This window comes from Mirounga angustirostris, unplaced genomic scaffold (genome assembly GCF_029215605.1).
Source record: "Mirounga angustirostris isolate CCGP_5_RB_7025 unplaced genomic scaffold, mMirAng1.0.hap1 SCAF_8, whole genome shotgun sequence".
Lineage (NCBI taxonomy): Eukaryota > Metazoa > Chordata > Mammalia > Carnivora > Phocidae > Mirounga > Mirounga angustirostris.
Genome location: NW_026991716.1, coordinates 27,542,097 through 27,570,007, shown reverse-complemented (window position 1 = coordinate 27,570,007; position 27,911 = coordinate 27,542,097). Strand labels below are relative to the sequence as shown.

At 42.1% G+C, this 27,911-nt stretch overlaps 1 protein-coding gene across 6 annotated transcripts; it reads left to right on the top strand.

Annotated features, from left to right (window-relative positions):
• The first annotated feature begins 119 nt into the window (after positions 1–119).
• IRF4 (interferon regulatory factor 4) lies at positions 120–27,911 on the top strand. Of its 6 annotated transcripts, XR_010413543.1 has the most exons (10): positions 125–315; positions 1,655–1,926; positions 3,201–3,387; positions 4,168–4,256; positions 4,975–5,119; positions 7,898–8,005; positions 10,433–10,786; positions 13,955–14,067; positions 16,331–16,735; positions 19,490–20,727. XR_010413543.1 is itself a non-coding variant. In XM_045866480.3 (9 exons), the coding sequence occupies exons 2-9, from the start codon at positions 1,711–1,713 to the stop codon at positions 22,791–22,793; spliced, it is 1,248 nt and encodes a 415-aa protein (XP_045722436.1). In that variant the 5' UTR covers positions 120–315; positions 1,655–1,710; the 3' UTR covers positions 22,794–27,911. The 6 variants fall into 6 exon arrangements, 5 of the variants coding, with proteins under 5 accessions (XP_045722436.1, XP_045722434.1, XP_045722433.1 ...); XM_045866480.3 differs by lacking the exons at positions 16,331–16,735; positions 19,490–20,727 and adding an exon at positions 22,758–27,911 and having other exon boundaries at positions 120–315; XM_045866478.3 differs by having other exon boundaries at positions 4,978–5,119; positions 16,331–20,727.

Genomic DNA, 27,911 nt, shown 5'->3' with positions numbered 1-27,911 from the left:
GAGGTGCGCTCGCCCCGCGCAACGCGAGGTGGATCGCAGCGGGTGCTAGGGCCCCCAGCCTGGCCGCAGCAGACCCCCCAACACACGCTCCTTCTAGTATTGGCCCCGGGGCTCTCCCGCGGCGCCCCAGTCTCCGCTCACAGCGCCCCCCTGGCCCCAACCGGGCAGGCGCTTTCGTACCCGCCCAGCCCCGCCCCAGGCTCCGCCCCAGCGGGCTTTTAAGCTTTATAAGTTCCTCTTTCCCACCTCCGATACTTAGTTTCACCAGTTGAACTTGGGACCCACTGCTGCCCTCAGCTCCGAGTTGGGGGCGAGGTAAGGCTTGGGATCGGGTAGGAGAACGGATGTGAGGCTGGCACAATAGAGAACCGGGAGCACGAGACTAGAGGTTCAGGGGTCCATCTCGAGGGCAGCGCAGGCGACCCCAGCTTAGGACCCGAGAGGGAGCATGCCCCTTGAAGGAGCCCCGACTCCCACTACGTCTGCTCTGGGCCCCGGGACCTTTGTGTGGGCTCTGTGGTGGGCCAGCCGGGACAATGCCCAAGCATTGCCCTCACCACTCTGTGGTTCGGCCCCGCCCAGGCCCGGGGAGGCCACGCGCTGGACGGGATGGGATAAAGAGGCTGTCAGGGCCCCAGAAGTGGCCAAGGCGGGGCCATCGAAAGGACCTACACAGGACGGCGGGCTTTCCTGAGGGAGGACAGCCTCTTACTCTAGAGGCTTCAGTCTGAGGCTCCTTATCCTGCCGCCCCTAAGGGCCCAAACTCACCTTCGCCTCCCGCGCATTGCTCCCCGACTGGTGGTGGAGGAGGAGGAGCTCCGAATTTGGGCCACTTGGGGCCCTGCGCTCTGCTGCCTCAACCCCGTGTTCTCTGAGAACCCTCCTGGCATCCTCCCCGCCTCCGCTCTCTCGCGCGGGCCTCCGGGGTCCGGCTGATGCTCTGCGCGCCAGAATCTCCCGCTATTTGGCTGCGCTCCTCGCCTCCGGCCGGGTCTCTGCCGCGTGTTGCTCCCACGGCCCACTTAATCCTTGCTAGCTGCCGAAGGCTCAGGGATTCTCTTGGGGCAGAGAGTGCAGGTATGGGAGAAGGCCCGAGCAGGAGTTGCTGATGCTGAGCACCTGGAACGTCCAGACCGCAGGCGTTCGTTCCCACGTGCGAGATGCTTGGCGCGCGGGGCCCACCAAAGGAGTGGGCACGAGTGGTAACTGACAATGAAGGGAGAAATGTACTGGCAACCGTTTGGGAATGGGCAAAGAAGAGCGGGAACTAAGAGTGAGCACGCAAACGGTGCCAGAGTGTGGTGGTGGCTGGATTTCGAAGTGTGCACAAAGGCACGAGTTGTGTTGCCTGGGCAGCGTTTGGCCTGTGGGGTGTGTAACAAGAATGGAGAGTCCAGAAGGTGGGGTAGGAGGATGAACTCCGCGGGAGGCACGCTCGGGAGGCTGAGGACCGGGCGTGCCAAGGGGATGAGACCGGGCCAGCTGAGAAGGTGCTTTCTCTCAGGGGCCTTGGGCGACACGGACTTTTGCAGAGCGCTCCTAGCTGTCTCGGAGACTCCAGGGCCTCGTGGTCATTGTCAGAAGGGTTTGAGAAGGGTGCCCCGAGCGCTGTGCTGGGGTGGCTAAAGGCTGGCCCTCCTCTCTGCCGCGCAGAGCGAGTGCAGGAGGCGGATCCTGGGCGCGTGAGGGCGACAGTCGGCGCGCTGGGCATGAACCTGGAGGGCAGCGGCCGAGGCGGAGAGTTCGGCATGAGCTCGGTGAGCTGCGGCAACGGGAAACTCCGCCAGTGGCTGATCGACCAGATCGACAGCGGCAAGTACCCAGGGCTGGTGTGGGAGAACGAGGAGAAGAGCATCTTCCGCATCCCCTGGAAGCACGCGGGCAAGCAAGACTACAACCGCGAGGAGGACGCCGCCCTCTTCAAGGTTACTAGCACGAGGGGAGCCCAGCCAAGGTCGGGGTGGAGGGAAGGCCCCAGAGAGCTTGGTGGATCCCTAACCCAGACTCCGTGGCCATCCCAGTCCGCGCCTGGCGGTTCTGAGGAAAGGGGACCGCGAGGGAAGGACGGGATGGGATGAGCCCCGCAGGGCGGGCGGTCCGGGAGCATCAGGTGGCAATTCGTAGAAGCTGGGGGAGGAGAGAGGTTTCAACCTTTGTAGTGTTTTTAGAAACGGGGGACCAGGTACTAATCCTGAACGTGTGGCATGAGCAGTACCAGGGGAGTCAGATGGCTCCAGCAGCAGGGAAATAGATATCTGGCGGGGAGAGCAGCGCTGACTTGAGTGTTCCTGTTTGCATTTATGTGGGTTCCTCTGTCTCCATCGGAGCCTCATTCTGTACCTCTGGATACCACCGTGCCGTCTTTGATCAACATGTGTCTCTCTTTGTCTCCCTGTTTCTTTTCTTTAAGCACCCTTAGGTGGGCTTGAGTTTGTGCCTGTTTTCCTGTCCCTCTCACTCACTACGTTTGTCTGTCTTCCTCTGTTTCACTGTTTTTCTCTGGAGGTCTTTCTCTCTGGATATTTTTATTTTCTTTAGTTCAATCTCTGTTGGGCTCTCTATCTTTCTAGCTCTCCTTGATCCTTCCATATGTGTTTCTCTCTATCTCTGTTTCTGTCTGATTCCCTCTTTCCAAGTCTCTCTTTAGATATTTTTCTCTAGGTCTCTCTCTCTCTCTCTCTCTCTCTGTGTGTGTGTGTGAGATGCTTGTTTTCCCCTAGAGCAGTTTACCCAATGAACTGTGCATTAGGACCCAGCCCCACCACCTGCGGGCAGAACAGGCGAAGGGGACTTCCTCTGGAATTTGCTCTTAGAATATCTGACCATTCAGATGTACTCTATGGGTAGCAGCTCACCCCTAGTTCCAGTGGAACTCACTTCAGACACTGTGAGGGGAGGGGGTGGTTAGGGGCCCTTTCCAGGGACCCTCCCCATCTCACCTACCTCTTATAAATACCTAGAGAATGCTCAAACCATTTGTTTTCAATTCAGCAAAGATAGAGTCCAACGGGGAAAGTATTTTACCTAGTGGAGACCCAGTGTCTTTCTGTCCCATGTTTTGAGCAACGATATAAATCTGAGGCACCTAAGCATCATTCTTTCCTTTAGAAATACAATCCTCAGGTTCTTTTCTTTCTTTTTTTTTTTTAAAGACCTATATTTTAACTCCCCCCCCCCCCCCCCGCTTCTTTCCCACAAGGCTTGGGCACTATTTAAAGGAAAGTTCCGAGAAGGCATAGATAAGCCAGACCCTCCTACCTGGAAGACCCGTTTGCGATGTGCTTTGAACAAGAGCAACGACTTCGAGGAACTGGTAGAGAGGAGCCAGCTGGACATCTCAGACCCCTACAAAGTGTACAGGATTGTTCCTGAGGGCGCAAAAAAAGGTGGGACCTCCTGGACTGGGGTCACAGAATATAACCTGCCTTCCTCCTGCCTCATGTTCAAGCCCAACAGGCTCTTTGCCCAAGTTCTCAGGGTCATAAATTGAAATTCTTGTGGTATTAGGGTAGGACGATTTCTCAGATTCCAACTCTCTACCTGTGGGTGTATGCACATGCATGTGTGTGCACATGTTTTTCAGTTAGTTCTGTTGGCGTAAGATATGGGCCAAAATTTTCAAACAAAATATGGAAAATTTGTTCAGAGATTTATCTTTACTTATCAGTGTTTCATGATTAACCATTCTGTAGAAAGGAAGCATACATATATCCATATACTGTTACTCTTTATAGTAATAAAAATGTCAACTTTTAGAGTATACTGTGGTCAGCTTGGAGGCTTTCTGAAATTCAGATCTTCTCTTTCCAAGTTTCTGACCAGTGTGTCAGAGTAGAGCCCAAGAATCTGCATTTAAAACAAACCATACAGATGACTTCACTTGTGGAACATCTTGCTGGTGGGGCCCTTTATGTGACAAAGTGCATTCACACACAGCATTTCATCTCCTTCTCTACCTGTCCTACATAAGTCAGACCTTGTAGAAATCAGTTTAATGGCCTGAACAAGTAATTGCCCATGGGAATTGCTAAAAAAGTGCCTTATTTGTCAACACCGTTATGCATTCTAGGAATTAAACTCTCAGGTATTTTTCTAAGATTTCACTTTTAGTTATGACAGTTCCTTTATTTCACACTTTACCATTTGCCTTTTGCCCAAACACATAGGAGCAAAGCAGCTCACCCTGGAGGACCCACAGATGACCATGAGCCACCCCTACACCATGACGGCTCCTTATACCTCACTCCCAGCTCAGGTATGGTGGAGGGTACAGGGCTTCTAGAAGGGGAGGCTGGGTCTGGGTGAGGCCACGTGAGCTGGCTAGTCCCACATAGCAGGAAAAATACACAAACAAAACAGCAGTGCTTTGTTTTTGTTATTAGTCAATCAGCCAAACCAAATCCCCAGTCATTGGATGAGTGTCTTACTTTCTACCTGGTGTTACTATCAGTGTTGGTTTTAAGGAGTGGAGAGGTGGATGTGTCTGCCTGCTAGCATGGACTTCTACTACTGATTCTGAAATCTGGGAAACAGATCTTTTGTGGAAGATGAAAATTTTGGAAGTAGTGCTTTATCATGTGAAACCACAGGGCAGCTGATCTCTTCAGATTTTTCTGATGTGAATTACAGCTCTGTTTTATTCACTTTGGTGGGTAAAAGAAGGCAAATTTCCCTGCAGTACTTTTGGTGCCAGGTTTAACCATATGATGAAGCTTTACACAAATCATTACTTTATAACACTGTCTTCATTGTGCTTTTTGATTCTTTATGGCTACTTTCCACCTAGTGTGATGAGCTATTCACTCCAAAGTCTTTTGAGATGATAAAATGATTTGGCTGTCAGCCAAATGAAAGATGCTGTGAGGAGTCTGACTATAAAAGAATCTGCACCCCACCCCTTTCCCCATGCCAACCAATTGATCTTTGCCAAGCTGGTTGCCTTTCATCTCAGCTGCTCCTTCATATTCCTTTAGCAGGTTCATAACTACATGATGCCACCCCACGACCGAACCTGGAGGGACTACGTCCCTGATCAGCCCCACCCAGAAATCCCGTATCAATGTCCTGTAACATTTGGATCCCGCAGCCACCACTGGCAAGGCCCGTCTTGTGAAAATGGTAAGGAGTATGCTGGGGCTGGTTTTTATGGCTGTGGCTCACCCAGCAGAACAAACCTGGCCAAAGGGTCCTGGTCTCTCCTGATCTGTCCTTCTGGGCAGTACCCCAGTTCTTTCCCCTTCTCAGAGCTGCTAGGAAAGACGTCACATGCAGTGAAGGAGAGAGCGAAGGTCGTCAGGGGGAGGACTCCAGGGTTTACTGACTCCTGGCCTACTTGTGCCAGGACCTATGCTGGGAACTGCCTTACGTGAAATCTTTTTTTTTTTTTAATTTAATTTTATTATATTAGTCACCATACATTACATCATTAGTTTTTGACGTAGTGTTCCATGATTCATTGTTTGTGTATAACACCCAGTGCTCCATGCAGTACATGCCCTCCTTAATACCCATCACAGGGCTAACCCATCCCCCCATCCCCGTCCCCTCTAAAACCCTCAGTTTGTTTCTCAGACTCCATAGTCACATGAGATCTTATTTAAACATCACAGAAAGGGGTGCCTGGGTCCCTCAGTTGGTTAAGTGTCTGCCTTCGGCTCAGGTCATGGTCCCCGGGATCCCCCAGAGATTCCCCAGGGTCTGGGATTGAGAATCAGGCTCCCTGCTCAGTGGGGAGTCTGCTTCTCCTTCTCCCTCTGCACCCCCCCACTCATGCTCTCTCTCTCAAGTAAATGAATAAAAAAATAAAAAATAAACTTCACAGAAAAAAATAAAGGGGAACACTAATCTCAAAATAAGTAAATAAATAAAAATAACAAAATAAACATCACAGAGATCCATCCCAAGCAACTAAAAACTGCCCCCCCTTTTTTGAGGCTAACTCACGGAATGTAAGGAATGCTCAAAGTTACCCAGTGGAAGTGAGGGGCTGGAGTTCAACCTCAGATCTCCTCTTTCATTTAAGACAGAGGATCTCAGATGTCAAACTGGTTGGCCATATTTTTTTAATTATCTGTTTGATAGGTTAATATTTTTCATCCTCCCTGAATAATCTTTGGCAAAAAGTAATAGATTTTGTCAGTCTTCCCTCCTGGATTGTCCCTTAATGTTGATTGGGCCAGTAATCTCACCGGTCTGTTTCTTTCTACATATCTGTAAAACGGGCATACCATAGCTGTGTCCAAACCTTCTCTCTATAGGAACATCAGGAGATTATTGACCTAGTATATTTCTCTTAAACAAGTGTGCCCAAGGGGCACCTGGCTGGCTTAGTTGGTAGAGCATGCCACTCTTGATCTTGGGGTCGTGAGTTTGAGCCCCACATCAGGGGTAGAGTTTACTTAAAAACAACAACAACAATAGTGTAGTTATTTTGGGGCTTAGAAATGATAGTAAGAATGGAATGAATAAATACTAAGAAAGCAGTCTCCATAAGGTGACTAGTGCCGGTGTTGGGGTCCAAAGAACTTTGTTCATTCTGGATTAGATGTGGTCCCATTCTCACAGGAGTTTCCCAGACGTCAAAATGAGATCACTCAGTGGAAGCACTAGTTAGCTAAGTGCAAAGAAAACTTCATACAGTGTATCAAACACAGCAAAACACAAGCTTCTAGGACTTTTGAGTTAGATATTTAAATAGAAATCCTGAGATGGGTCAAGACTCAGGTCCTTCTGTATGTTCTAGGAATATTTCGTTCGTCACAATTTGGTCAGTCCCCCTTTTTCTAATCATGTTCAGGTCACTTTTGGCTTTTATGAAATTGACGAAGTATACCATCATTTAAAATTGTTTTTAGTGTCATGTTTACAAAAAAGCTCAGAGTTTGGTTTTATTAGCTTTTCAAGAGTGATTTGCAACAAAGGTTACTTTCCGTTCCATAGTGGAGGAGTTAGTTAACATTAAACTGGTTTCTGAAATTCAGACTTGTGTCTAATACATCGGGCTCTATTGAACTAAGAACCTTAGTAACAAGGCAATGTCTCAAACTACACAAAAATATGGAATAGGTGGACGTATTTTGAAGCATAGTTGACATTAAAAGAAGTGCCACCAAAATTATGTTCTTTGAGATATTCTTTCTCTATTACTGTTTGATGTGACCCACAGCTATTATGCTGCCAAAACACATGGTTCAATTTTCTTCCTGAAGCCAGAAATAGAAAGCTAAATAAATGTAGACTAAACAATTTGTAAGTTTTTAATTGGGCTCTTTGGCATCAGAACTCAGGTAAACCTGAGCTCACAGCTCTCCTGCCAACTTGCTGCGTGAACAAGGATAAATCTCTCTGAGCCTAAGTTATCCTGTTTATCAGGGTAATTATGGAGGGATGTTGCTCAAAGTGTACCAACTTCCAATTATAAGACGAATAAGTTCTGGGGATCTAAAGTACATGGTGACTGTATTTAGCAATACTCTATTGTATTAAAAGTGGCTAAGAGAGCACATCTTAAATATTCCCACTATACAACACATACACACACACACAGATGCACACACACACACAGTGGTAATTATGTGAGGTAATATAAGGTGTCAACTAACTTAAAAAAAAAAAAGAAAGAAAAAATTATAGAGGGATTATTTCAAGTTTCCTTCCAAAGCTATGAAAAGGCTCCTTCCTCTTTCAATCTTGTTTTTTCTGATTGGACTTCAACTTGTCTTTGTCCCTTGAGAATGCCACCGGTCAGTTCTAGAGGGCCCTTGGCCCCTCCCTTCCAGGGTTGGTGCACCCCTCAGGGGCTGAGTGGCTACGTCCCAGGGAGAGGAGACCTTCCTGTGTGTCGTCAGTTGGACAGACTCTGTTTAGACATCATCTGATTCTTATTTACAAATGCAGGTTGCCAGGTGACAGGAACCTTTTATGCTTGTGCCCCGCCTGAGTCCCAGGCCCCTGGAATCCCCATAGAGCCAAGCATAAGGTCTGCTGAAGCCTTGGCGCTCTCAGGTGAGTGCAGTGTTCCCTTCTAGAGGCCCCCACAGGAGGCTGGCTTCTGCTGTGGCTCCACCCTCACCTTTGGGTATACTTGATTGGGTGGGGGTGCGGAATCCCTGAGCACAGCCCATGGGCACTGGCTTTCTTCCATCTGGGGACTAGAGTGGGTATGGACACATCTGACTCCCAACCTCTTTGAATGAGGACATCATTAGAATATTTGGCTCTAAGAAGCCAGCTTTTGATTCTGATGCCAATTCTAAATGCTGGTTTGAATTGAGTCATTTTAGGGTTTCCACTGACATCTATCTGAATTTCCAGGAATATGCAAACACCTCAGCTTTATATACCAAGGGCCCCCCTTCAGCCAAAATTTTCACAATGTAGTATAATTTCTTAGAAAAATACACGAGGGTTTCTCATTTTGAAAAGCTGATCATCCTTCCAGGTTTAGCTACAAATAGGTCTTCCTCTCTGTCATCCTGAGGACAAGAGTTCTGGCTCCTTTCCATTCATATGCCTAAAAGTAGTGAGACTTGAGGTCAGTCTTCGTCTAAAATTTGATAGGTTTTGCAAAAAATTTGGGTTAGAGCTGATTTTTAAAGTTTCATTTCTAAAAGAATCCCTGCAAGCTCAAAGATCGTACCTGTTTTAAGGAAGACACCTCAAGGTTTGCTAAGCATATGTAGTGTGTATATATTTATTTTTTAGATCGTATTCTGGGTTGTTTTAAAATGGGACTTATAATTACATTAAAAATGAATAGCTTAAGCCTCAGAATTCTCACCTTGCCCCTTGGGCTTTTTAAAAATCAATGATAGAAAGTATAAAGTAAATTCTCAAGATTTCAAAGAGTTGTGGTCACCTTTCTTGCTTCCAGGTTCACCATTTATTTCTTTTCAGTTCTGAAGTTCTGAATGAGGCTTGCTGCCTCTCTTCTTAGATGCTCCTAAATGATGGAGGGGAGATGTTTCTGAGCAGAAAGCCTTGTGCTTGTTTTTAGAAACTTTCTAGCCCTTCTCTTAAGCACCTAAGACCTGTGTAGGTGCCTGGAAAGTAGGAAATAAACAGCTGTTTATGTCACTGTGACCTCGTGATTTCTGATGACGTTAAATGAAATGAAACTTGCCCTGCAAGTCACCTCAAATGGCCAACACTCACTGTCATCAAGGTACACTGTCTGAGCTTGCTCTCTGCTAGTGTGTTTACAGCAGCAGAAATTGAAGTGGAGAATTGAGACAGTGATGTGGGTTGTTTAAGTCTCAAAACCTGCCGCTGAGGAATAAGAGGGTTTTGTGGGTTTCTTTTTTTGGTATGCATAGTACAGATTAATTATCAACCTTGAGCACATTTGTTGGAGAACTGCGATTCCCATTCATTTTTAAATCCCATGCAGTTATGGATGGGTAGCTATTGCCTATGCATGAAGCCCTTTTGCATTTCAGTTAAGGGGTCCTTTGCAAACCCAGCTTTGTCCTTTCAGTTTGTGGGTCCTATTCTGAAGAAAAATTTCATAAGTGAACTCATCTCGTTAAATGTTTTAGAAAGCACAGTTATTTTCAAGGCAGATTTTGAAAGCCTAGTGGGACTTTAGCCTTAGAACATTTTTTTTCATTGATTCTTTTCTTTCCAAGTGAATTAATTTTATTATACAAGTAGTATATACACACATAGCATAAAAACTAATGTGACAATCAGAAAAGCAAAAAAGGAAAATAAAACATCACATTCCTACCACCCAGAGATCACCACTGTTAAAGTCTTAGTGTTTATCTTTGCTGAAACTTCAATGTGCACTTGTATGTATATATATATTTTTTTCTATGTAAGTGACATCATATTGATATTTTAGGGTGGTTTCCGATGTAAACATTTTTGTTTATTTTTTGAAACACCATTATATTCTTTTTGCTAGTAGAAATTAAACTTAGGGTTTACTTCCTCCAAAATCAAAACTGATTGTCATGCTTAAAGATGAATTTTGTTCAGTGGTACATGACTTAGTATTTTAGACATAATTGTTGTCATCATTGCTATAATCATCACCAAACAATGACACACAATGTTCTTAACCAGTGGTGCTCTCTAATACAAGTCAAATATACTGTGCAGAAAACTAGTGTAAAGTGTGATTCCCCCTCCACAAAAAAAAATCTATGGTCACACAAATTTGGAAAATGCTGAGTTAGACAACATTAAATAGATTTCTTGCAGGATTTCCTTAATATCTCTTACTGTCTATGACTCCATGAGGGACATGAGGGTATGCAGCGTTTCCTACACTTTCTTGACCCTGGAACTTTCTACTTTTTATGGAGTATTCTGGGACACCAGTGTCCCACCAAATACACATGTTCTGATTGAATAGTTTGGCATCCTGATGTGTATCCAGTGCTCCTTGGTCCCTTAGCACTGACCATGAAATCTCTGTGTTTACAGACTGCCGGCTCCACATCTGCTTGTACTACCGGGAGATCCTGGTGAAAGAGCTGACCACGTCTAGCCCAGAAGGCTGTCGGATCTCCCACGGGCACACCTACGATGCCAGTAACCTGGACCAGGTCCTTTTCCCCTACCCAGAGGACAATGGCCAGAGGAAAAACATCGAGAAACTTCTGAGCCACCTGGAAAGGGGTGTGGTCCTCTGGATGGCCCCCGACGGGCTTTATGCCAAAAGACTGTGCCAGAGCAGGATCTACTGGGATGGGCCCCTGGCACTGTGCAGTGACCGGCCCAATAAACTGGAGAGGGACCAGACCTGCAAGCTCTTTGACACACAGCAGTTTTTAGCAGGTAATGTACCAAATTATCTGTTAGAATGGAGCATCCCACACCTGTGAGCCTAAGAGACAGAATGGAGGGGGTGACACTGTATCTGCTACAGTGGTCCAAACAGGTCACTCCCATCCCAGACAGAGGTCTTCCTTCTATTAATCCCTGAGCCTGCGTGATCTGAGAATAGGTTTCCTGTTTGTTCATCTCTCACCTCTGCCTCTACCACCTGCTCCTTTCCAAAAGCAAAGGGGTGTGAAGAGGAGGAAGATTGCTCAAGGGGATTGTGGTTCAGGCTGATATCTTGAAATTCTGGTATTCAACAAATAGTCACAGACTGATAAGGTTTACACTTTATTGGCAGTATGATCTCAGCAAGCATGTCTGCTGATGTTTCAGCTTTTTTAGGGTTCCTAAGAAAATCATAAGGTTAGAAGTGTATTGTTAATATTCTTGGTTATGAGATGTGTTACCCCTAAGCAGATGCTCTCCAGCAGGTGAGACCAAGGACAGAGTATGTGGAACTGATTTTGCAAAGGGGAAATTATGAGAAGGCTTTGAATTATCTCTATGATATGCATGTTTCAAATAATATTTTCTAAAACCAATAAGTTTTGTTTTTCTAGTTTTGATTTCATGACAATTAAATTAGCCCCAGACTGGCTTTTGTGAAACCACTGGCCACATTATTGTTGAAGCTTCATCCAGAGTATTCATTTGACTATCTATATTGATGATACCTCTTTTGGAGGGAGAAAGCTGTTCTGTCAGCTGCCAACTCTTTCTGTACCTTATTCTGTACCTTGTCCTTTAGCTATTCTTTTATAAGTGCCCCTTCAGAAACACTCTATGTCTTTGGATTTTCATATGCCTCTCCTTTCCCTGCATATGCTTCCTGATTCAATTTATTTAAATTAAAAATATGAAACATCTATGTGCTTTGACACCGTTGACATTTGCTTAGCCTTTTGGGTTTAAGTTGCCCAAATTCTTGTAGGCTCATCCAAATTCTCTTTTGGTGCCCCTAAACAAATATGTCCTTATATGACTAACCCTTGACTAAGAGGTGTGACAAGAGGAAGAGGGAGAACTGAGCCTCTGGTTCTCCAAGGCAGCACCAGGGTGAGAAAGGCATGTGGGCCTGAACACCCCTCCCTCCCTCTGAGCTACAGAACTGCCTCCAAATCTGCGCCATGACTGTTTTGTCCATTCTGGGGTCCAGGGTGGTAATCATGGTGGGCACCCAAGGAAGAGTCAGGAGCTACTGAGGGGCATCTTGTGTGCACCTCTTATGTCTGCAAAAGCGTCTGAAAGGGTCCATGGGGGTTTGGATCACCTCAGAGACTATGAATCTTGGTCTCTTTGGATTCAGAAGCCACAGGGCTAGGGCTTTAGTTAAGGTATCCCAGGGGAATGACACTTGCTTCTGTGAGTTTCTCTCACTATGTGTGTTTTAGGAGTTTGAATCCTACCATTCTAAGTAGGCTATAAGTTACACTTTGAGTCACAGTCACTGAGAGCTGGATACAGGCAAGAAGCAGAAAGGCATGATGTACCAGCTATGAATATCTGCAGGTTGTGAATTCACTTGCCTAGAATTTAATATTTATCTGTGAGCAAGAGTTGTTTTTTTTTCTTCCTCTGTAACCAAGGACTGTGCTTTTTGCTCACTGCAACCTCTTATCTTGAAGTATTCACTGAGGTTCAAGGAGGAACCTGTGAACTTAAAAACTGCAGCTGTGTAAACCAGCTTCTGCATAATCAAGGATTCCCACAGAATGTTCTCATGTTATCAAGCATTTGAGACATGACTTTTTCGGAGAATTGTGCCAACTCGCCACTCTGATTAGCTTGTGTAGGTGTAGTCTCAGACCTCAGTAGTGTGAACGCCTTTTACACATTCTGACTAAGTCAGTTAGGTTTGATTTGAATTCTGGAAGAAAAAAAAAAAAGCAGGAAGTCAAACAGTCCAGTGAGTTAGTTAGAAACTTTTCTTCAGTTGAAGAGAACAGTGAAGATCTTTGATATCTCCCCATTCAGGATTTGCAAACTACTAGGGACAGCCCCTAAAGGCAAAGCCCAAGGGTGCATATCTGATCAAGATGCATGTGCATACTGTTCTGCAGAAGTTGTAGCAGCAACCATGTGTGTTTCTTTTGCAGAAATGACATTTAACTCTAGTGGAAAGGAAAGAATAGGAGCAGTTAGAGCTTAAGAGTCATCTTGAATATGGGCAAAGGGACATGGATCAATGTCAGGGATTATACATGTGTCTTTCCAACAGTCTTTGTTCTGCATCTTTAGGGTAGGAGTGGTGCCTTCAGGATAAACATATCCACAAATGTGGGGACCCCTAGTGTTTCATCACTACCTTTTTCATTTCAAATCAGTATCAGTCCCACAAGATGGACAAGAAGTCAGCTCAAAGTCCCACAGTTTAGGCTTAGTGCCAAGTAGGAGACAGCTGGTGCTCAGTCTCCAAGATAACAGTAAAGCATTTTCAGTGATGCCTGAATCATGGAAAGGTCCTGAGTGGCACGGATATTGGATTATGAGGGCTCAGCAGTTTTGAGATAACATTTTGAAGTAATCAGAAAATTTTGATTTTTTAAATGAAATTTCTCCTTTGTATAAATTATTTTTTTGCCTCAACATGGCTGCATTTCTTTTCCTTTTTCTTCATCCTTCACTCCCCTCTGCTACCCTTTGTGCTCTCATGGGTCCAGTGCTGCAGATCAAGGTTTCTTAATCTGCAAAGCATATTTCCCTTAAAGAATCAAGTGAGGGGCGCTTGGGTGGCTCAGTTGGTTAAGCATCTGCCTTCACCTTGGGATCGAGCCCTGTGTTGGGCTCCCTGCTCAGTGGGGAGCCTGCTTCTCCCTCTCCCTGCTCAAGCTTTCTCTCTCATTCTCTCTCTCTCTCAAATAAATAAATAAAATTTTAAAAAAAAGAATCAAGTGAAACCTGGAGCCCTCTCAGGAAAAGCACACCTATGAACACGTACATGTAATTCTATATCTGGGGTCTAAAAGTTAAGAACCCCACTTAGAGAAATAAAGAATACTCACTCCTATTTTAGTTTTCCAAATCAACAGTGAGCTTTTGCTTCCTGCTTTAACCTGGCACGTGCAATGATGGTTTCTGATCAGGATTTTGTTTTGTTTTGTTTTTCTCATGGGGCTTCTCCAGAGCTGCAAGCTTTTGCTCACCATGGCCGTCCCCTGCCAAGATTCCAGGTGACTCTGTGCTTCGGAGAAGAATTTCCAGATCCTCAGAGGCAAAGGAAGCTCATCACTGCTCACGTGAGTATTTAGTCACATTCAAATGATTGAGTTTCCCTGTTTTTCATCAAGGGCGGGGTCTCAATTAGAAAAGTCTCAAATGAGGGCGCCTGGGTGGCTCAGTTGGTTAAGCGACTGCCTTCAGCTCAGGTCATGATCCTGGAGTCCCAGGATCGAGTCCCATATCGGGCTCCTTGCTCAGCAGGGGGTCTGCTTCTCCCTCTGACCCTCCCCCCTCTCATGTGCTCTCTCTATCTCATTCTCTCTCTCAAATAAATAAATAAAATCTTAAAAAAAAAAAAGAAAGAAAAGTCTCAAATGAAAAGTATATGTCAAGTGACAGGAAAATCATGAAGGAGGAAGCATGGCCCAGTGAATGGTGCAGGAAGCACAGCCCAGGGACCCACATGTTTTTACCAGCTCTAGAGGTCTACTCATCACAAACCTGCAACCATGGGCTTCATTCGTCCCATCTTGTGTATAGATCAAGACGTTGTCCTATTCCCATTTTATAAGGATTTAAAAGGACTAGTGATAAAAGTTGCCCTTTAAAATTTTTTATATTTAATATTGCTTTTAAAATGCTGTCTAGCTGACCTTCACTTGATGGAGAAGCTTTTCCCAAATGGGAAGCTGTCCATTGACCTATGTATTTTGCAGTCCCCCCAATTTTTTCCCAAGTCCTCTTTTATTTCTAGATTTGTAGAAATTATTTAACTAATGGAAACCAAGGGTCATGTGTTATTTGGAGGAATTTATGTCAAGGAAATTAAGTAGATCAGTGTTCTCTAGCAGAGTTTAAAATAGGGTCAACTGTAGCACGTAAACATCTTTTTTATAAAAAGTTTATAGAGATGACATTTGGAATAAATTTGCCACAGAAAACAGAGTTTTGAATACCCAAGATTTTGAATTTGAAAACTTTACATTGCTACATACCTTTCAGAGTTATTATTGGGCCTAGACAAAAGCAGTAACAGGTACGAAAAAAATCAGTCTGACCCCAGAAAGTGTTCCATTCTGGGAGATGTTAGGAATCAATCCACTGGCTGTGTGGAGACCTACCCTGGGGCCCGAGCTGAGGGTGAGCTCTAGGGTGAAGCTCAGGGTTAGGGTTTGGTTATAGAAACATTCAGGTCATATTTTAGTTCTCATAATGTTTTTTATTGATAACTGAAATAAAACACTATCTAATTTTAAACACACAGTACTCCTCCTTGATTGTAAAATCAGAAACCAACCAACCAAAAGACTTTAGAGCTTTTTCTTGAATTCTGTCCAGTAATTGATATAATAATTGATATCCTCTTAACACCTAGGATTGTTAAATGACTAAATAAACTTGGTATTGATAAATAATATCTTGAAAGTTGGTGAAAAACTCCTGCATCAGTCTGACTTTAAGGGTTTTTTGGGTGCACTAGCCCTCCTCTGAGTTAGGCAACTATGTGTTCCTCAAGCAAGGGTCCCTGGAATTGAGTTGTCTGGGATGGAAAAGAAAAATTGATATGTGTACACCCAAGAGTCCCTACTCCTTTTTATTATGGATTTAATTTATTTCAGGTATTTTATATGAATTATGCTTAAGTTTCTATATATCAAGTAACATAAAAGCTCAATTTAGTAGCAGAATTGATTAACAAAGTATTCAATATTCTTAGATGCTGTAAATTAAGGAAATTCTGAAAGCTGAATTTATTTTAGTGAATATGATCCACATAAATAGCCAAACTAGATGAACTTGAGGTCAATTAACCTCTCTTTCCCCATAATAACAGTGTTGTTGTTTGTATAGATTTTGCTCCTTCTTTTTTCCTTTATCTTAGAAATATACAGATTATCAAGGTCATCCAGGAATTGTAAATTGTTCAGGATTTACACCCTCATCCCTGTCATACTGTGGTTGTGGAAAAATTTATTGGCCTAAATTATTCTGAGTTACCTCAAAGTTCATTAATCACCTCAAATTTCCTTTTAATTTGGTCATTTTACCTGATTTGCTTATGCTTAGTTAAACATAAATTTTAAGCAGCTATTAATTTAAAAATACCATCTTTGACTTTAACTATAGTAAAAACTCAGAATTAAGTAGAGTCGGTTTTCAGGTTGGTATACATAAGGGCTAACAAAAAATTGCGTCTTCAGAATGTTTTGATTTGGATAGCACCTAACCTTGGATTTAACTTTACCATATCTTCAGATATTGAGTTATTTAGTGATAAGCCAATTGCAGGATGTTAAAAAGAATATTTCAAAAATATCTTTTTAAAATCTCTTATTAAAGGTCGAACCTCTCCTAGCCAGACAACTATATTATTTTGCTCAGCAAAACAGTGGACATTTCCTGAGGAGCTATGATTTACCTGAACACATTAGCAGTCCAGAGGATTATCACAGATCTATTCGCCACTCCTCCATTCAAGAATGAAAAATGTCAAGACAAGTGATTTTGTTTCATTGTAAATATCTGACTTTGACAGGAACAGCTGACTGAACTCCCTCTTTTTCTTTTGAGAAACTTGGAAATTGGGGCTTCAATTCAACACTTGAGGAGAATCTCAGCAGGAATGAGTGTAAAAAAACCAGCTCCATCTAATTGACAGATGAGCTTATTCCAAAAGGAAGGACAGTTTTCAGGGTCTGCTGTAGACTGCCATCTTTGATGATTACTGTGAAAATTGACCAAAGGGTGTGTTTACATTTACTCAAATGCTATCTTTAATTTGATGTGGATTATTTCTTGCTTGAAAACTGAGAAAACTTGTGTTTCAGTATTGACCACTAACTAGAGGGATAAAAGCACATAAGTGTTGTACTATTTCTCAGGGAAATAATATCTAAATTTGAGGTGACTCTGCCCACAAAAGAAATGTATTAATGCACATAGAAGATGTTGCTCTTGTAGAAAATGCTTGCTGTTAGAAAGAGAATCTTTGACTGAGGTTGGACCACAGTGCCTCCAGCTTTGGGGTGGCTGATCACTCCACCTGGCCTGGGTCTCACCCCGGCACGGACTTCCCTGCCCTATCTCACACTGCCTCCCATTTGCTCTCTCTCCTTGGGTGCCCCTAGAAGCCAGTTGGTGTTTTCTGGAACCAAGAAGCATTAGGACTACCCTTGATTAGCATATTTTTGTAAGTTCTACAATCTTTTAATGGCTACTTAAGATATTTTTTGTTTGTCTTTTTGTCTCTCATTCTGTAGAAATTGTTGCCAAAACTTTTTTCTTAAAAAAGAAAAAAAGATCAACAATCCAAGTACTAAAGATATATTTTTGAAACTTGGTGACATTTCCCCTCTTACCCTGTTTGTTTTGTTTGGCTATCAGTTAGTTATCCATGACAACACTAAAGAGGAGGAGCTGATGCTTTTCAATTTGGTGAACTCTGTTAGGAAAGATGATGACAGGATTTCACTGATTGCATAACTGCAGATTCAGGGGGCTGTTTTTGCTTATTTTGTATATTATATGCTTCCTCCTGCCAATATGGTTTGACAGGGCCTTAAAATTACTGGGCTTTTTCCAAATACATCTTTTTATAGAATCACTAAGATCTCCAGTTGCTTAAGTAAACCTGATCACTTCCTTGTTGATTGTTTTGGAAAAGTACAGATGTTTAGACTGATGCTGGCAACTGATATTTTTATCATACTACAGAAAAATAGCTATTACTTTCAGGTTTGGCAAAAGGCTTAGTAGTTCTCAAATATATGCCACTCTTTTTTTTTTTTTTAAATTTTATTATGTTAGTCACCATACAATATATCATTAGTTTTTGATGTGGTGATCCACTATCCATTGTTTTCATATAACACCCAGTGCTCCATGCAGTATGTGCCCTCCTTAATACCCATCACCGGGCTAACCAATCCCCCCTCTCCTCTCCCCTCTAAAACCCTGTTTGTTTCTCAGAGTCCATAGTCTCTCATGGTTCATCTCTCCCTCTGATTTCCCTCCCTTCATTTTTCCCTTCCTTCTCCTAATGTCCTCCATGCTATTCTTTATGTTCCACAAATAAGTGAAACCATATGATAATTGACTTTCTCTGCTGATCTATTTCACTTAGCATAATCTCTTATTCTAATCTATATTTTTAATTCATTCAACAAACTGTATCCTTTGCATTAGACAGATTATATATAGTCTTTATCCAGTTTAGTAAGCAATGAAGCATTGGAATGTTATTTTTTTAACTTCTAAAAGGAGTTTTTTTTAAAGGATTTTATTTACTTGAGAGAGAGCGAAAGAGCAAACGAGAGAGAGAGCACAAGCAGGGAGGAGGGGCAGAGGGAGAGGGAGAAGCAGGCTCTCCGCTGAGCAGGGAGCCCGATGTGGGACTAGATCCCAGGACCCCAGGATCATGACCTGAGCAGAAGGTAGACGCTTAACTGACTGAGCCACCCAGGTGCCCCAAGGAGTTTTTAATGATAGCGTAATACATATTAACGACAGAAAATGTAAGTAATATAGACAGGCAAAAATGAAGCAACATCCTCTTTCTTTTTCCCAGCCCAAATCCTGCTCCCTTGAAATATCCACAAGAAGAGTTTGACTTATTCTTCCAATACATTTCACTTCTCTGTAGATATACGTCAGCTCAAAAAACCTCATAGGATCATCTTGCAGCCACTTTCATGCAGTGCTCTCTTAACCTAACAGTACAGATTTACCTCAGTCTTTTTAGAGGCATTGCTGTTGTAGAACTCCACCACCATGCAGTCCATAGCACAGTTTAAGGAATTTCATCAGCCGCTAAAAGTGAATACGCATGGACAGCAGATTATATTTTGTGAATTGTAGTAATTTATACATCTTATAGATGCAAAGTATTTTAGGGTATATTATCCTAAGGGGGATTTGAAAGCAAAATTAGAACCACTGTGACACAAGCCCCAGTGTATGTGGCCCTCTTGCCTGGAGAATATTTAACCCCATGCCAGCGCTTCAGAGAAGTTCTCTGGTGTCAGTCCCAGGGGTGCTGTGTCTTCTGAATTCTCAAAGTAGATGCCTGATTTCTATTGCTGTTGCAAACTCTTTTCTTTCGTCTTTCTTTTTTAATATTAAGCTGCTTTAACACTGGAGTTACATTTTCTGGAAAATACTCTTGGCTTGGGCCACTTCCCCCTTTCTCATGTTTAGTCCCATATACTTTGACTTTTTATTATTATTTTTTTAATTTGGAGGAATCCAGACTATGAGCTAGTGAATGAATTATGAAATAATCAGGGTAAAGAATCCTGACAGCTGTCTCAGGATTTTGAAAATGAATGATTGCCTCATTTCTTGACTTGATAAGTAGAATTTAGTTTGTTCTCAATTGAAGATACGATAGAAGAGTTTAGGCATTTATTATGCTAAAAAGCTTTAGATGGCAAGGTTAAAAAATGTGTAAGTCTCACAGGTGCATGTTCTAATGGCTTGTTTCTTGTTCTTTGGATTTAGTAAAACAGTGGGCGGTTGTTGATGTCTTCTGGAACACTGTAAAGAACCAGGGTGACCAACCCATTTAAAACCCAAACCTTGGAACCCCCTCAGTCCCAGGCAAAACAGGACAGTTATCGCCCTATAGAGAACCCAGCAAGACTGTTGCCTGGAGCTAGGAAGACACTGTTCCATTGGGAGATAAAATTTAAAATCCTGCATGGAATAAGCAACATGACAATATGGTTATCACTAAAGCACAGATATGCCCAGGTTTGCATTTAGAAAAAGACACACACTGGGCTAAGGTATGAACAAGGTTGTCTTTGCATGTCACTGTGTGTAAACCCCAGAGTTGTTCCAACTCTGGGGGTCTTGGTGCAGGATCTGGCATGGGCTTTTGCTTGAGAGGCTGAGCAACAGGTGGACATGCATCCCCAGAGAATCCTTGCTTCTGTGTTGGCTGTACCAGTAAACATCAATTTTTTTTCTAGCAAATATTTTTTTAGTTCAGACTCCGTTTCATTCCTCCTTGATCACATTTCTCCCCTTTCTTCACAGGTAAATGTTTTCCTGGAAGTGGTGAGCTTCCTTAAAGTCTATATTTTTACTATCTATCTCCCTAGTTTATAGCTGACTGGCATCTATTTAAATGTTGCATTAGGGCTGTCCTGCCATATGCATTGTTCTGCAACTTACTTTTCTCATAGCTCCATCTTTGAGATTGATCAGTCCCTCAATGTAGGTGGGTCTCATCCATCTCTTGCTAACTAGTGTCAAATAACTTGTGACATGAATGCAGAGAAGGTTGATTTTCCTGGTATTTATTTTTACTGCCTTTAGGAAAGCACGTAGGTGAAGTGTAGTTGAAGTGAAGGAAAAGAAAGATGGGATGTGGACAAGAACTGCAAGTCCAGCAGGCCAGTCCTCCTCCAGTATAAACTCATGTTTTGCTTTAGCCTCTGAGATGGAAGGAACCTAATGGGTAGTGGGATTCATTTCCCTGCACTCCATCTGTCTAAGTGGCTAGGACCAAGCAGCTCCCTTGACGTCAATCCAAAGCTATGCTGGTTCCATCTTGCTGTTAGGCCTCCCAGGCAAGGGTGTCTAGAGAACTAGGCAGATCATTCCGTGGAAAATGATTGTACATAATAATGTCATAAATTTTGGTGTAAATTGCTTTTCAAAAGATTGATATTCATGACAATCTGGTGTTTTACGTAGTTGTTAAATAAAGACTTTTTAAAAAATTAATCTGTTATGAGCTGTGTGTGTTATTAAACACTCATCTTGCTAGCTTTTAAAATACTTCCTCTTTCTGTTGTGTTCTTTCAGAGAGGTTGCTTCGGCAGCCTGCTTCCTTCCTGGTTGTCATATGCGTCCGTAAAATCAGATCTCAAAGTGCTCTGCTAGTTTTAAAAAAAACAGCAAAACTTGTCCCAGCATAGGGCAGTTTCTCCAGCCCATGGAAACACATCTAAGGAGAGTACTGAACAATCCTTTCCTTCTTCTTCCTTGTGTGTTTTAAAAGGTCTAGTAGACCCAAAGAAATTGTTGTTTCCTTTTATATTCATAGCTTCTTTGATTTTGTCGTTGTTGTTAAAGAGGAGGAGATGTAGGTTAACCAGCATCCGGAATGTGAAATATAACATAAAACTCTGTGTAGCAAAAGAGCCTATCAACTGCTTACAAGTCTAGTGGGAACACTAGAAGGACAGGACTGCAGCTTGTGGTGTTAAAAACCTTGCAGCCAAAGACTTCGTGGAACTGTGAGAAATGTTTGTAATCTGTGTCTAGGAGCCCCAGAATATTAGCTTAGAATAATTTTGAATTTTTAAAGTGGTAATCAAATAAAGCTAGTGGGAATATAAACTATCATACTGCTTTTTGGGGTTTTATCTGCTCAACAAGTGTGCATGAACTTGAGTCAGTATATATAAGCAAATTTTTTCAAATAGTATCTCGACTCCTTATGTCTAAAAAATAATTTCAAAGAGATTTTTTAAAAAAGATTTTATTTATTTATTTGACACAGAGAGAGCACAAGTAGGCAAAGTGACAGGCAGATGGAGAGGGAGAAACAGGCTCTCTGCTGAGCAGGAAGCCAGATGTGGGGCTCGATCCCAAGACCCCAGGATCATGACCTGAGCGGAAAGCAGCCGCTTAACGGACTGAGCCACCCAGGCGCCCCAAGAATTTCAAAGAGATTTTGAGCCCTTGAACTTGTTTAAGTAATTTCACACCTCCCTCAGGTACCGATGTTTTCAAGCCTTTCTTTATATACAGTGCAAGTTTGACTGTCTTGGGTTTAGTTTCCTTAAAGCAAGTATTACTTTGACAAATAAATAGTTTTACATAAAGTGCACTCCAGTGTTTATTGATGGCAGAAAAACATCATCAAATTCTACATCATCTTCTGGAAAGACACTCCAGGGGTCATAATATCTCATTTTTTTCTAGGACAGTCTATACCTAAATTAACTCAGGCAGATAGATATCTTCAGAATTAGTGAAGAGTTATGAATTATAGGGTGTTATAGGTACCCTTTAGTGACCTCCAGGTTACCTTCCGTGACCCCTGCTCCTGCTAGTTTGACAATATGCTGTGACAGATGGCTGTCTTTAGATATTTCCTCTGTCATCTTTGTTTAGCCCATCTGTCTATCATAATCAATTGTAAAGTTCATTTTATCCCTGTCCTTGAGTGACTGTTCAAAAGTTTGGAATCTGTATAATTCAAATTATGAACATTTTATTATCTTCAAAAGCTGCTGTTTCTCTACTTTAGGTAAATTACAATTCTCGGTTCTTTCCATTTTTTTCATAGGCTTAAGCATGATGGTGGCTTTAAAGAGAATCATTCCAGCAAATATAACTTCCTTTACCTTTGTTTTCCTTCTCTTTCTCAGTCAAGTTTCCATAGCAATCTTTTTCTGGAAGAAAATCAGCAAAAGCATCTGAAGCCTCTACCTTTATTTCTTGCCATCCCCCGTTCTGATTTCACACTCCAGTTCTGCTGAGCTATTGCAGTGCCCAAAGGCACCTCTCCTCTCTCTCCCAGAAGACTTCTCCTGCTGCTGCCTGGTCACCTGGCTAACACCCTTTTCTCCACTCAGTCTTAGCCATGACATCTTCTCTTTCTGGAAACATTTCTCCAACTTCTATGACTAGGTTAGTAGGCTTTTTTATTTGTGCCTTCTGTTTGGCTCTGTAAAGGATCATGTTGTTGGAGTATTGAGAAAAGAGTTCCCCACTATTTACACTCTCCCCTCTGATTATTCCCAAGCAGTTAGGCAATCACTGCTGCAGAGCAGAAAGAAAATAACCTGGCTGTCTGCTCCTGGCATTCATCTTCTACAGGTACTGTTTCTGGGGACAAAAAAAAAAAAAAAAAAAAAATAGAGGACTCAAGGAAGCCGGGCATTTACGCAAGATAAACCTTTTCAACCCTGTCTGGTCTCCCACCCCAGACTAGAGAAAGATGCTCAGAACATCAAAGAAGAAGAATGAGAAGAAATGAATGTAGGGACTTCAGCAGCTCCCTGATAATGGAGAACTATCCACTGCCTCCTGGAGAAAGCCCTTAGAGAATAGTAAACCTGAGAAAAATCTGTGGAAAGGAAGGGTGGGGAAGCACAGGTTATGGAATGGCGGGCGGTGGGGGGGACTGAAATAGGGCTCCATGGTAACCTGTTTTGGCCAGTGACCATCAGACTGGATGGTGGGCATCCCAGGATGTGTTTGAGTGAAGATCGCCCTGAGGAATAGACCCCCTCCTCACTTTCTCCCCCCCTACCACTTGCCTGGGTGCCAAAGAAGCAATGCCAAATTTAGTACCAACTCAAGGGAAGAGGAGAGATACAAAATTAATTGACACTGAGTTTTCATTATCCTAATGGAATAAGAGCTAAAATGAAAATTACATTGTTAAAAAAATATGAATGAGATTTCTTAAAAATTTTCACTATGGACTTAGATTTGTACCTATACAAATCTGTAACCTGTAATTGCCTGTTTATTAATTTTTCTTCCCTAACATAAACTCCCTGAAGATAGAAGCTGGGTTTGCCATTGTATACACAGTACCTGGAGCAGCGTCTGGCCCTTGGTAGATACCAGAGGCATGAACTCACATGGATCTGCCTAATATGCCCAACAGTGCCCAAAGAGGTATTAACTAAATGATGGGGCATCTATAGAATGAAATGTTATATAACCATTTAAAAATTTGTATGGCATACAAGTGTTTTATGACACAGGAAAATGTATGTTACTTTGTTAAGAGAAAAGAAAGCAAGTTTCAAAACAATGTGATAGATTCTTTTAAAATGGTGGAGTGATGGCAATTTTAAAGTTTCTTGTGTCTCTTTTGTATTTTCCAAAATTTCTCCAATGATCACTTATTTTGTTATCAGAAGAAAAAAAAAGCACAAAATGTAATTCTTTTAAGTTTGTATGTCTCTTTAAACTTGTGTGTGTGTTGCCTGTGTGTCTATTTCCTTTCTTACATTTCTGTGTGGGGTCCCCAGTGGACCCCATAGACTCATTGCCTTTCCAGGGGACACAGCATGTGAGTGAACTTTCTCTGCCACAGGAAGTTCCTCCCTGGCTTGCGGGGAGAGAAAAGGAGAGAACTCTTTCTTTCCTGCCTTCTCTGGGGTTCAGTTCTTTTGCCCATTTCCCCTTGGGTGCCCTTTCCCTCCCACTCATCTCCTCTCCCAGATGAATGGTCTGTCCCTCCCAGCTATCATATTGAAGATGAACCCTTTCTTGACTTCCTGGCTATGGCTGTTGCCCTCTCTCACCTCCATCCCCCACCCTCCCTGGGGAGACTTCCCTCTATCATCCCCTGTCCTCTTTACTCCTCTAGGCCCCACACTCTGCCTTTGGCTCCACTGTTTACCTTCATATGAATGTCGAGGCTTGGGGTTGCTTGAGAACAGGAAGGAAAAGAACAGTTTATTCATTCATTCATTCATTCCAGTACAGTTAATGTACAGTGTTACATTAATTTCAGGTGCACATTATAATGAGTCAACAATTCTATACATTTCTCAGTGCTCATCAGGATAAGTGTGCTTTTAATCTTTATCTATATCACCCACTCCCCCCCACCTTTCTGGTAACCACCAGTTTGTTCCTTATATTTGAGTCTGGTTTTTTGTTGATCTGGCTTTTTCTTGGTTTGGTCATTGATTTTTTTTTTTAAAAGATTTTATTTATTTATTTGACAGACAGAGGGAGAGAGACAGCAAGAGAGGGAACACAAGCTGGGGGAGCGGGAGAGGGAGAAGCAGGCTCCCCGCCGAGCAAGGAGCCCGATGTGTGGCTGGATCCCAGGACCCCGGGACCATGACCCAAGCCAAAGGCAGACGCTTAATGACTGAGCCACCCAGGCGCCCCTGGTCATTGATTTTGTTTCTTAAATTCCACATATGAGTGAAATTGTATGGTATTTGTCTTTCTCTGACTTATTTCACTTAGCATAATACCCTCTAGACCCATCCATGTTGTTGCAAATGACAAGATTTCATTCTTTTTTATGGCCGAATAATATTCATATAATATATAATATTCATATAATATTCAATAATATATATATTGGAATATATATATATATATCACATCTTCTTTATCCATTTATCTATCTATGGACACTTGAATTGCTTCTGTATCTTGGCTAATGTAATGTAAATGATGCTGGAATATACATAGGTATGCATATATCTTTTCAAATTAGTCTTTTTGTTTTCTTTGGGTAGATATCCAGTAGTGGAATTACTAGATTGTATGGTAATTCCATTTTTAATTTTTTGAAGAAACTCCACCCTGTTTTCCACAATGGCTGCATAGTTTGCATTCCCACCAACAGTGTACCAGTATTCCTTTTTCTCCACATCCTCATCAACACTTGTTATTTCTTGTGTTTTTGACTTTAGCCATTCTGATAGGTGTAAAATGATATCCCATTGTAGTTTTAATTTGCATTTCCCTGTTGATTGGTGATGTTGAACATTTTTTCATTATCTATTGGCCATCTATATGTCTTCTTTGGAAAAAAGTCTATTCAGGTCCTCTGCCCATTTTTAATTGGATTATTTGGGTTTTTTTTTTTTTTTGGTGTTGAGTTGTATAGTTTTTTATATATTTTGGATATTAACCTCTTATCAGTTATATCATTTGCAAGTATCATCTCTCACTCAATAGGTTGCTTTTTTGTTTTGTTGATGGTTTCCTTTGTTGTATGAAAGCTTTTTATTTTGGTGTAGTCCCAGTAGTTTAATTTTGTTTTTGTTTCTCTTGCCAGAGGTTGATATACATTTTTAATGGTGGCAAACTTCACCAAAAAATAAATGTACCATTTTCAAGAGTACAATTCAGTGGTACTAAGTACATTCACATTGTTGTGCAACCACCACCACAGAACTCTTTTCATCTTGTAAAACTGAAACTCTGCACTCATTAAACATTCACTCCCTTCTCACCTCCCCCCAGCCTCTGGTAACCCCCATTCTACTTTCTGTCTCTGTAAATTTGACTATTCTAGGTACCTCGTGTAAGTGGAATCATACAGTATTTGTCCTTTTGTGACTAGCTTATTTCACTGAGCATAATGTCCTCAAAGTTCATCCATGTTGTAACATGTGTCAGACTTTCCTTCTTTTAAAGGCTAAATAATGCTTTGTATGTATATACCATATTTTGTTTATCATTCACCCTTCTATGGGTGGACATTTGGGTTGCTCCCAACTTTTGGCTATTGTGAATGATGCTGCTATGAACACGGGGTTACAAATATCTGTTCAAGACCCTTCTTTCAATTCTTTGGGATATATGTGGAATTGCTAGATCATATGGTAACTCTATGTTTAAATTTTTGAAGACTCTACATGCTTTCAACAGTGGCTGCACCATTTCACATTCCTATCCACAAACAATGCAAAAGGGTTCCAATTTCTCCACATCCTCTCAAACACTCTTGTTACTCTCTGAAGAGCAGTTTTTTAAAAGATTTTATTTATTTGACAGAGAGAGACACAGCGAGAGAAGGAACACAAGCAGGGGGAGTGGGAGAGGGAGAAGCAGGCTTCCCGCGGAGCAGGAAGCCCGATGCAGGGCTCGATCCCAGGACCCTGGGATCGTGACCTGAGCCGAAGGCAGACGCTTAATGACTGAGCCACCCAGGCGCCCCTGAAGAGCATTTTTAAAAAAATTTATTAATTCAACAAATATCTTCTGAAGATCCACCATGTCCCTGATCCTCTGCTGGTTTCCGGGGATACAAAACTTCAACAGGACAACATCCTGGCCTTGAGGGTATCATGGGATAGGAGGTGGCTCACACTACGTAGGTGATGTTAGCAGGGCATATTCATCAGCCAGGGGTGGGAGTGGTCAGTGATGACCTCTGAGAAGGAGTTATTTTCATCCCCATTTTTAAGGTGAAGAAACTGAGGCTCAGAAACCTGAAGTTACTAGCCTAATGTTGAACAACTACTAAGAAGCAAAGCCAGGATTCTAATCCAGATCTTTCTAATTTCAAAACCTCACCTGTCAAGTCTGATGCCAAGGTGTAGTTGAGGGAATGAGTCAGAGATATGACAGTTTACCCAGTTCACATGGCTGGTGAGCTGCCCACCAGCATCAAACCTAGACTTTCTAAGACCTTTGACCTCTTTTCAACAAGAGGAGTCGCACAGATGGGAGCCCATCCCTTTAGATGGCGAAAGAGACCAGAAGCAAAGAGAACACTAAGACTTCCAGAAAGAGAGAAAAATCCAAGGATTTGAGATTGTGCATTAGGATCTGGCTAACTCCCATTTAAAATCTCTTTAAATTATCATTTATTGGGTACTAAGTGCTTTAACATGTATCAGCTCATGTGATCTTTGAAGTAATCTTAGAGGACAGACATTATATTTATCACCTTATCAAAGAAGAAACTGAGGGCCAGGAGGTAAGTACCTTATTAAAGTTTCATGGCTAACAGGTGTCAGGGAAATGACACAACCCCAGCTCATCTTATGCCAGGTACTCGACCTTCCTGCTCTACAACTCTCTTTCAGTTTATTCTGTAAAATGGATAAAGTGCCAAGAATAATGTCTGGGGCATAGTTAGTGCTACAGAACTATTATTATTATTATTATTATTATTATTATTATTATTATTTTAAACTCAGTATTTATTATAAACTCCTTTGAGAGTAGAGAAGGTAGCTTATTTCAATGTTTCCTAAATTTTAGTCACATACCGCATTCAAAATTTTATGATTTTTATATGTTACTAATTAAAATTTATGACAAATGTTATTTATTCATTCAATATCTATTTAAAATGTGACTTCTCAAAATGTGTTTTAAAGTATTGTTATTTTCTTAAAATATTCAGGTGGACTCACTTTTCAAATTTAAATGTTTACTTTAGCATCACAGAAAGCAATAA

What these genes read in the sequence shown, in the direction of transcription:
- IRF4 (XM_045866477.3), top strand. Translation starts at nt 1,711, where the DNA reads ATGAACCTGGAGGGCAGCGGCCGAGGCGGAGAGTTCGGCATGAGCTCG. An exon ending in AGGCCCGTCTTGTGAAAATG is followed by an intron (nt 5,120 to 7,897) that starts GTAAGGAGTATG and finishes TTACAAATGCAG; the next exon opens with GTTGCCAGGTGACAGGAACC. An exon ending in TGAAGCCTTGGCGCTCTCAG is followed by an intron (nt 8,006 to 10,432) that starts GTGAGTGCAGTG and finishes CTGTGTTTACAG; the next exon opens with ACTGCCGGCTCCACATCTGC.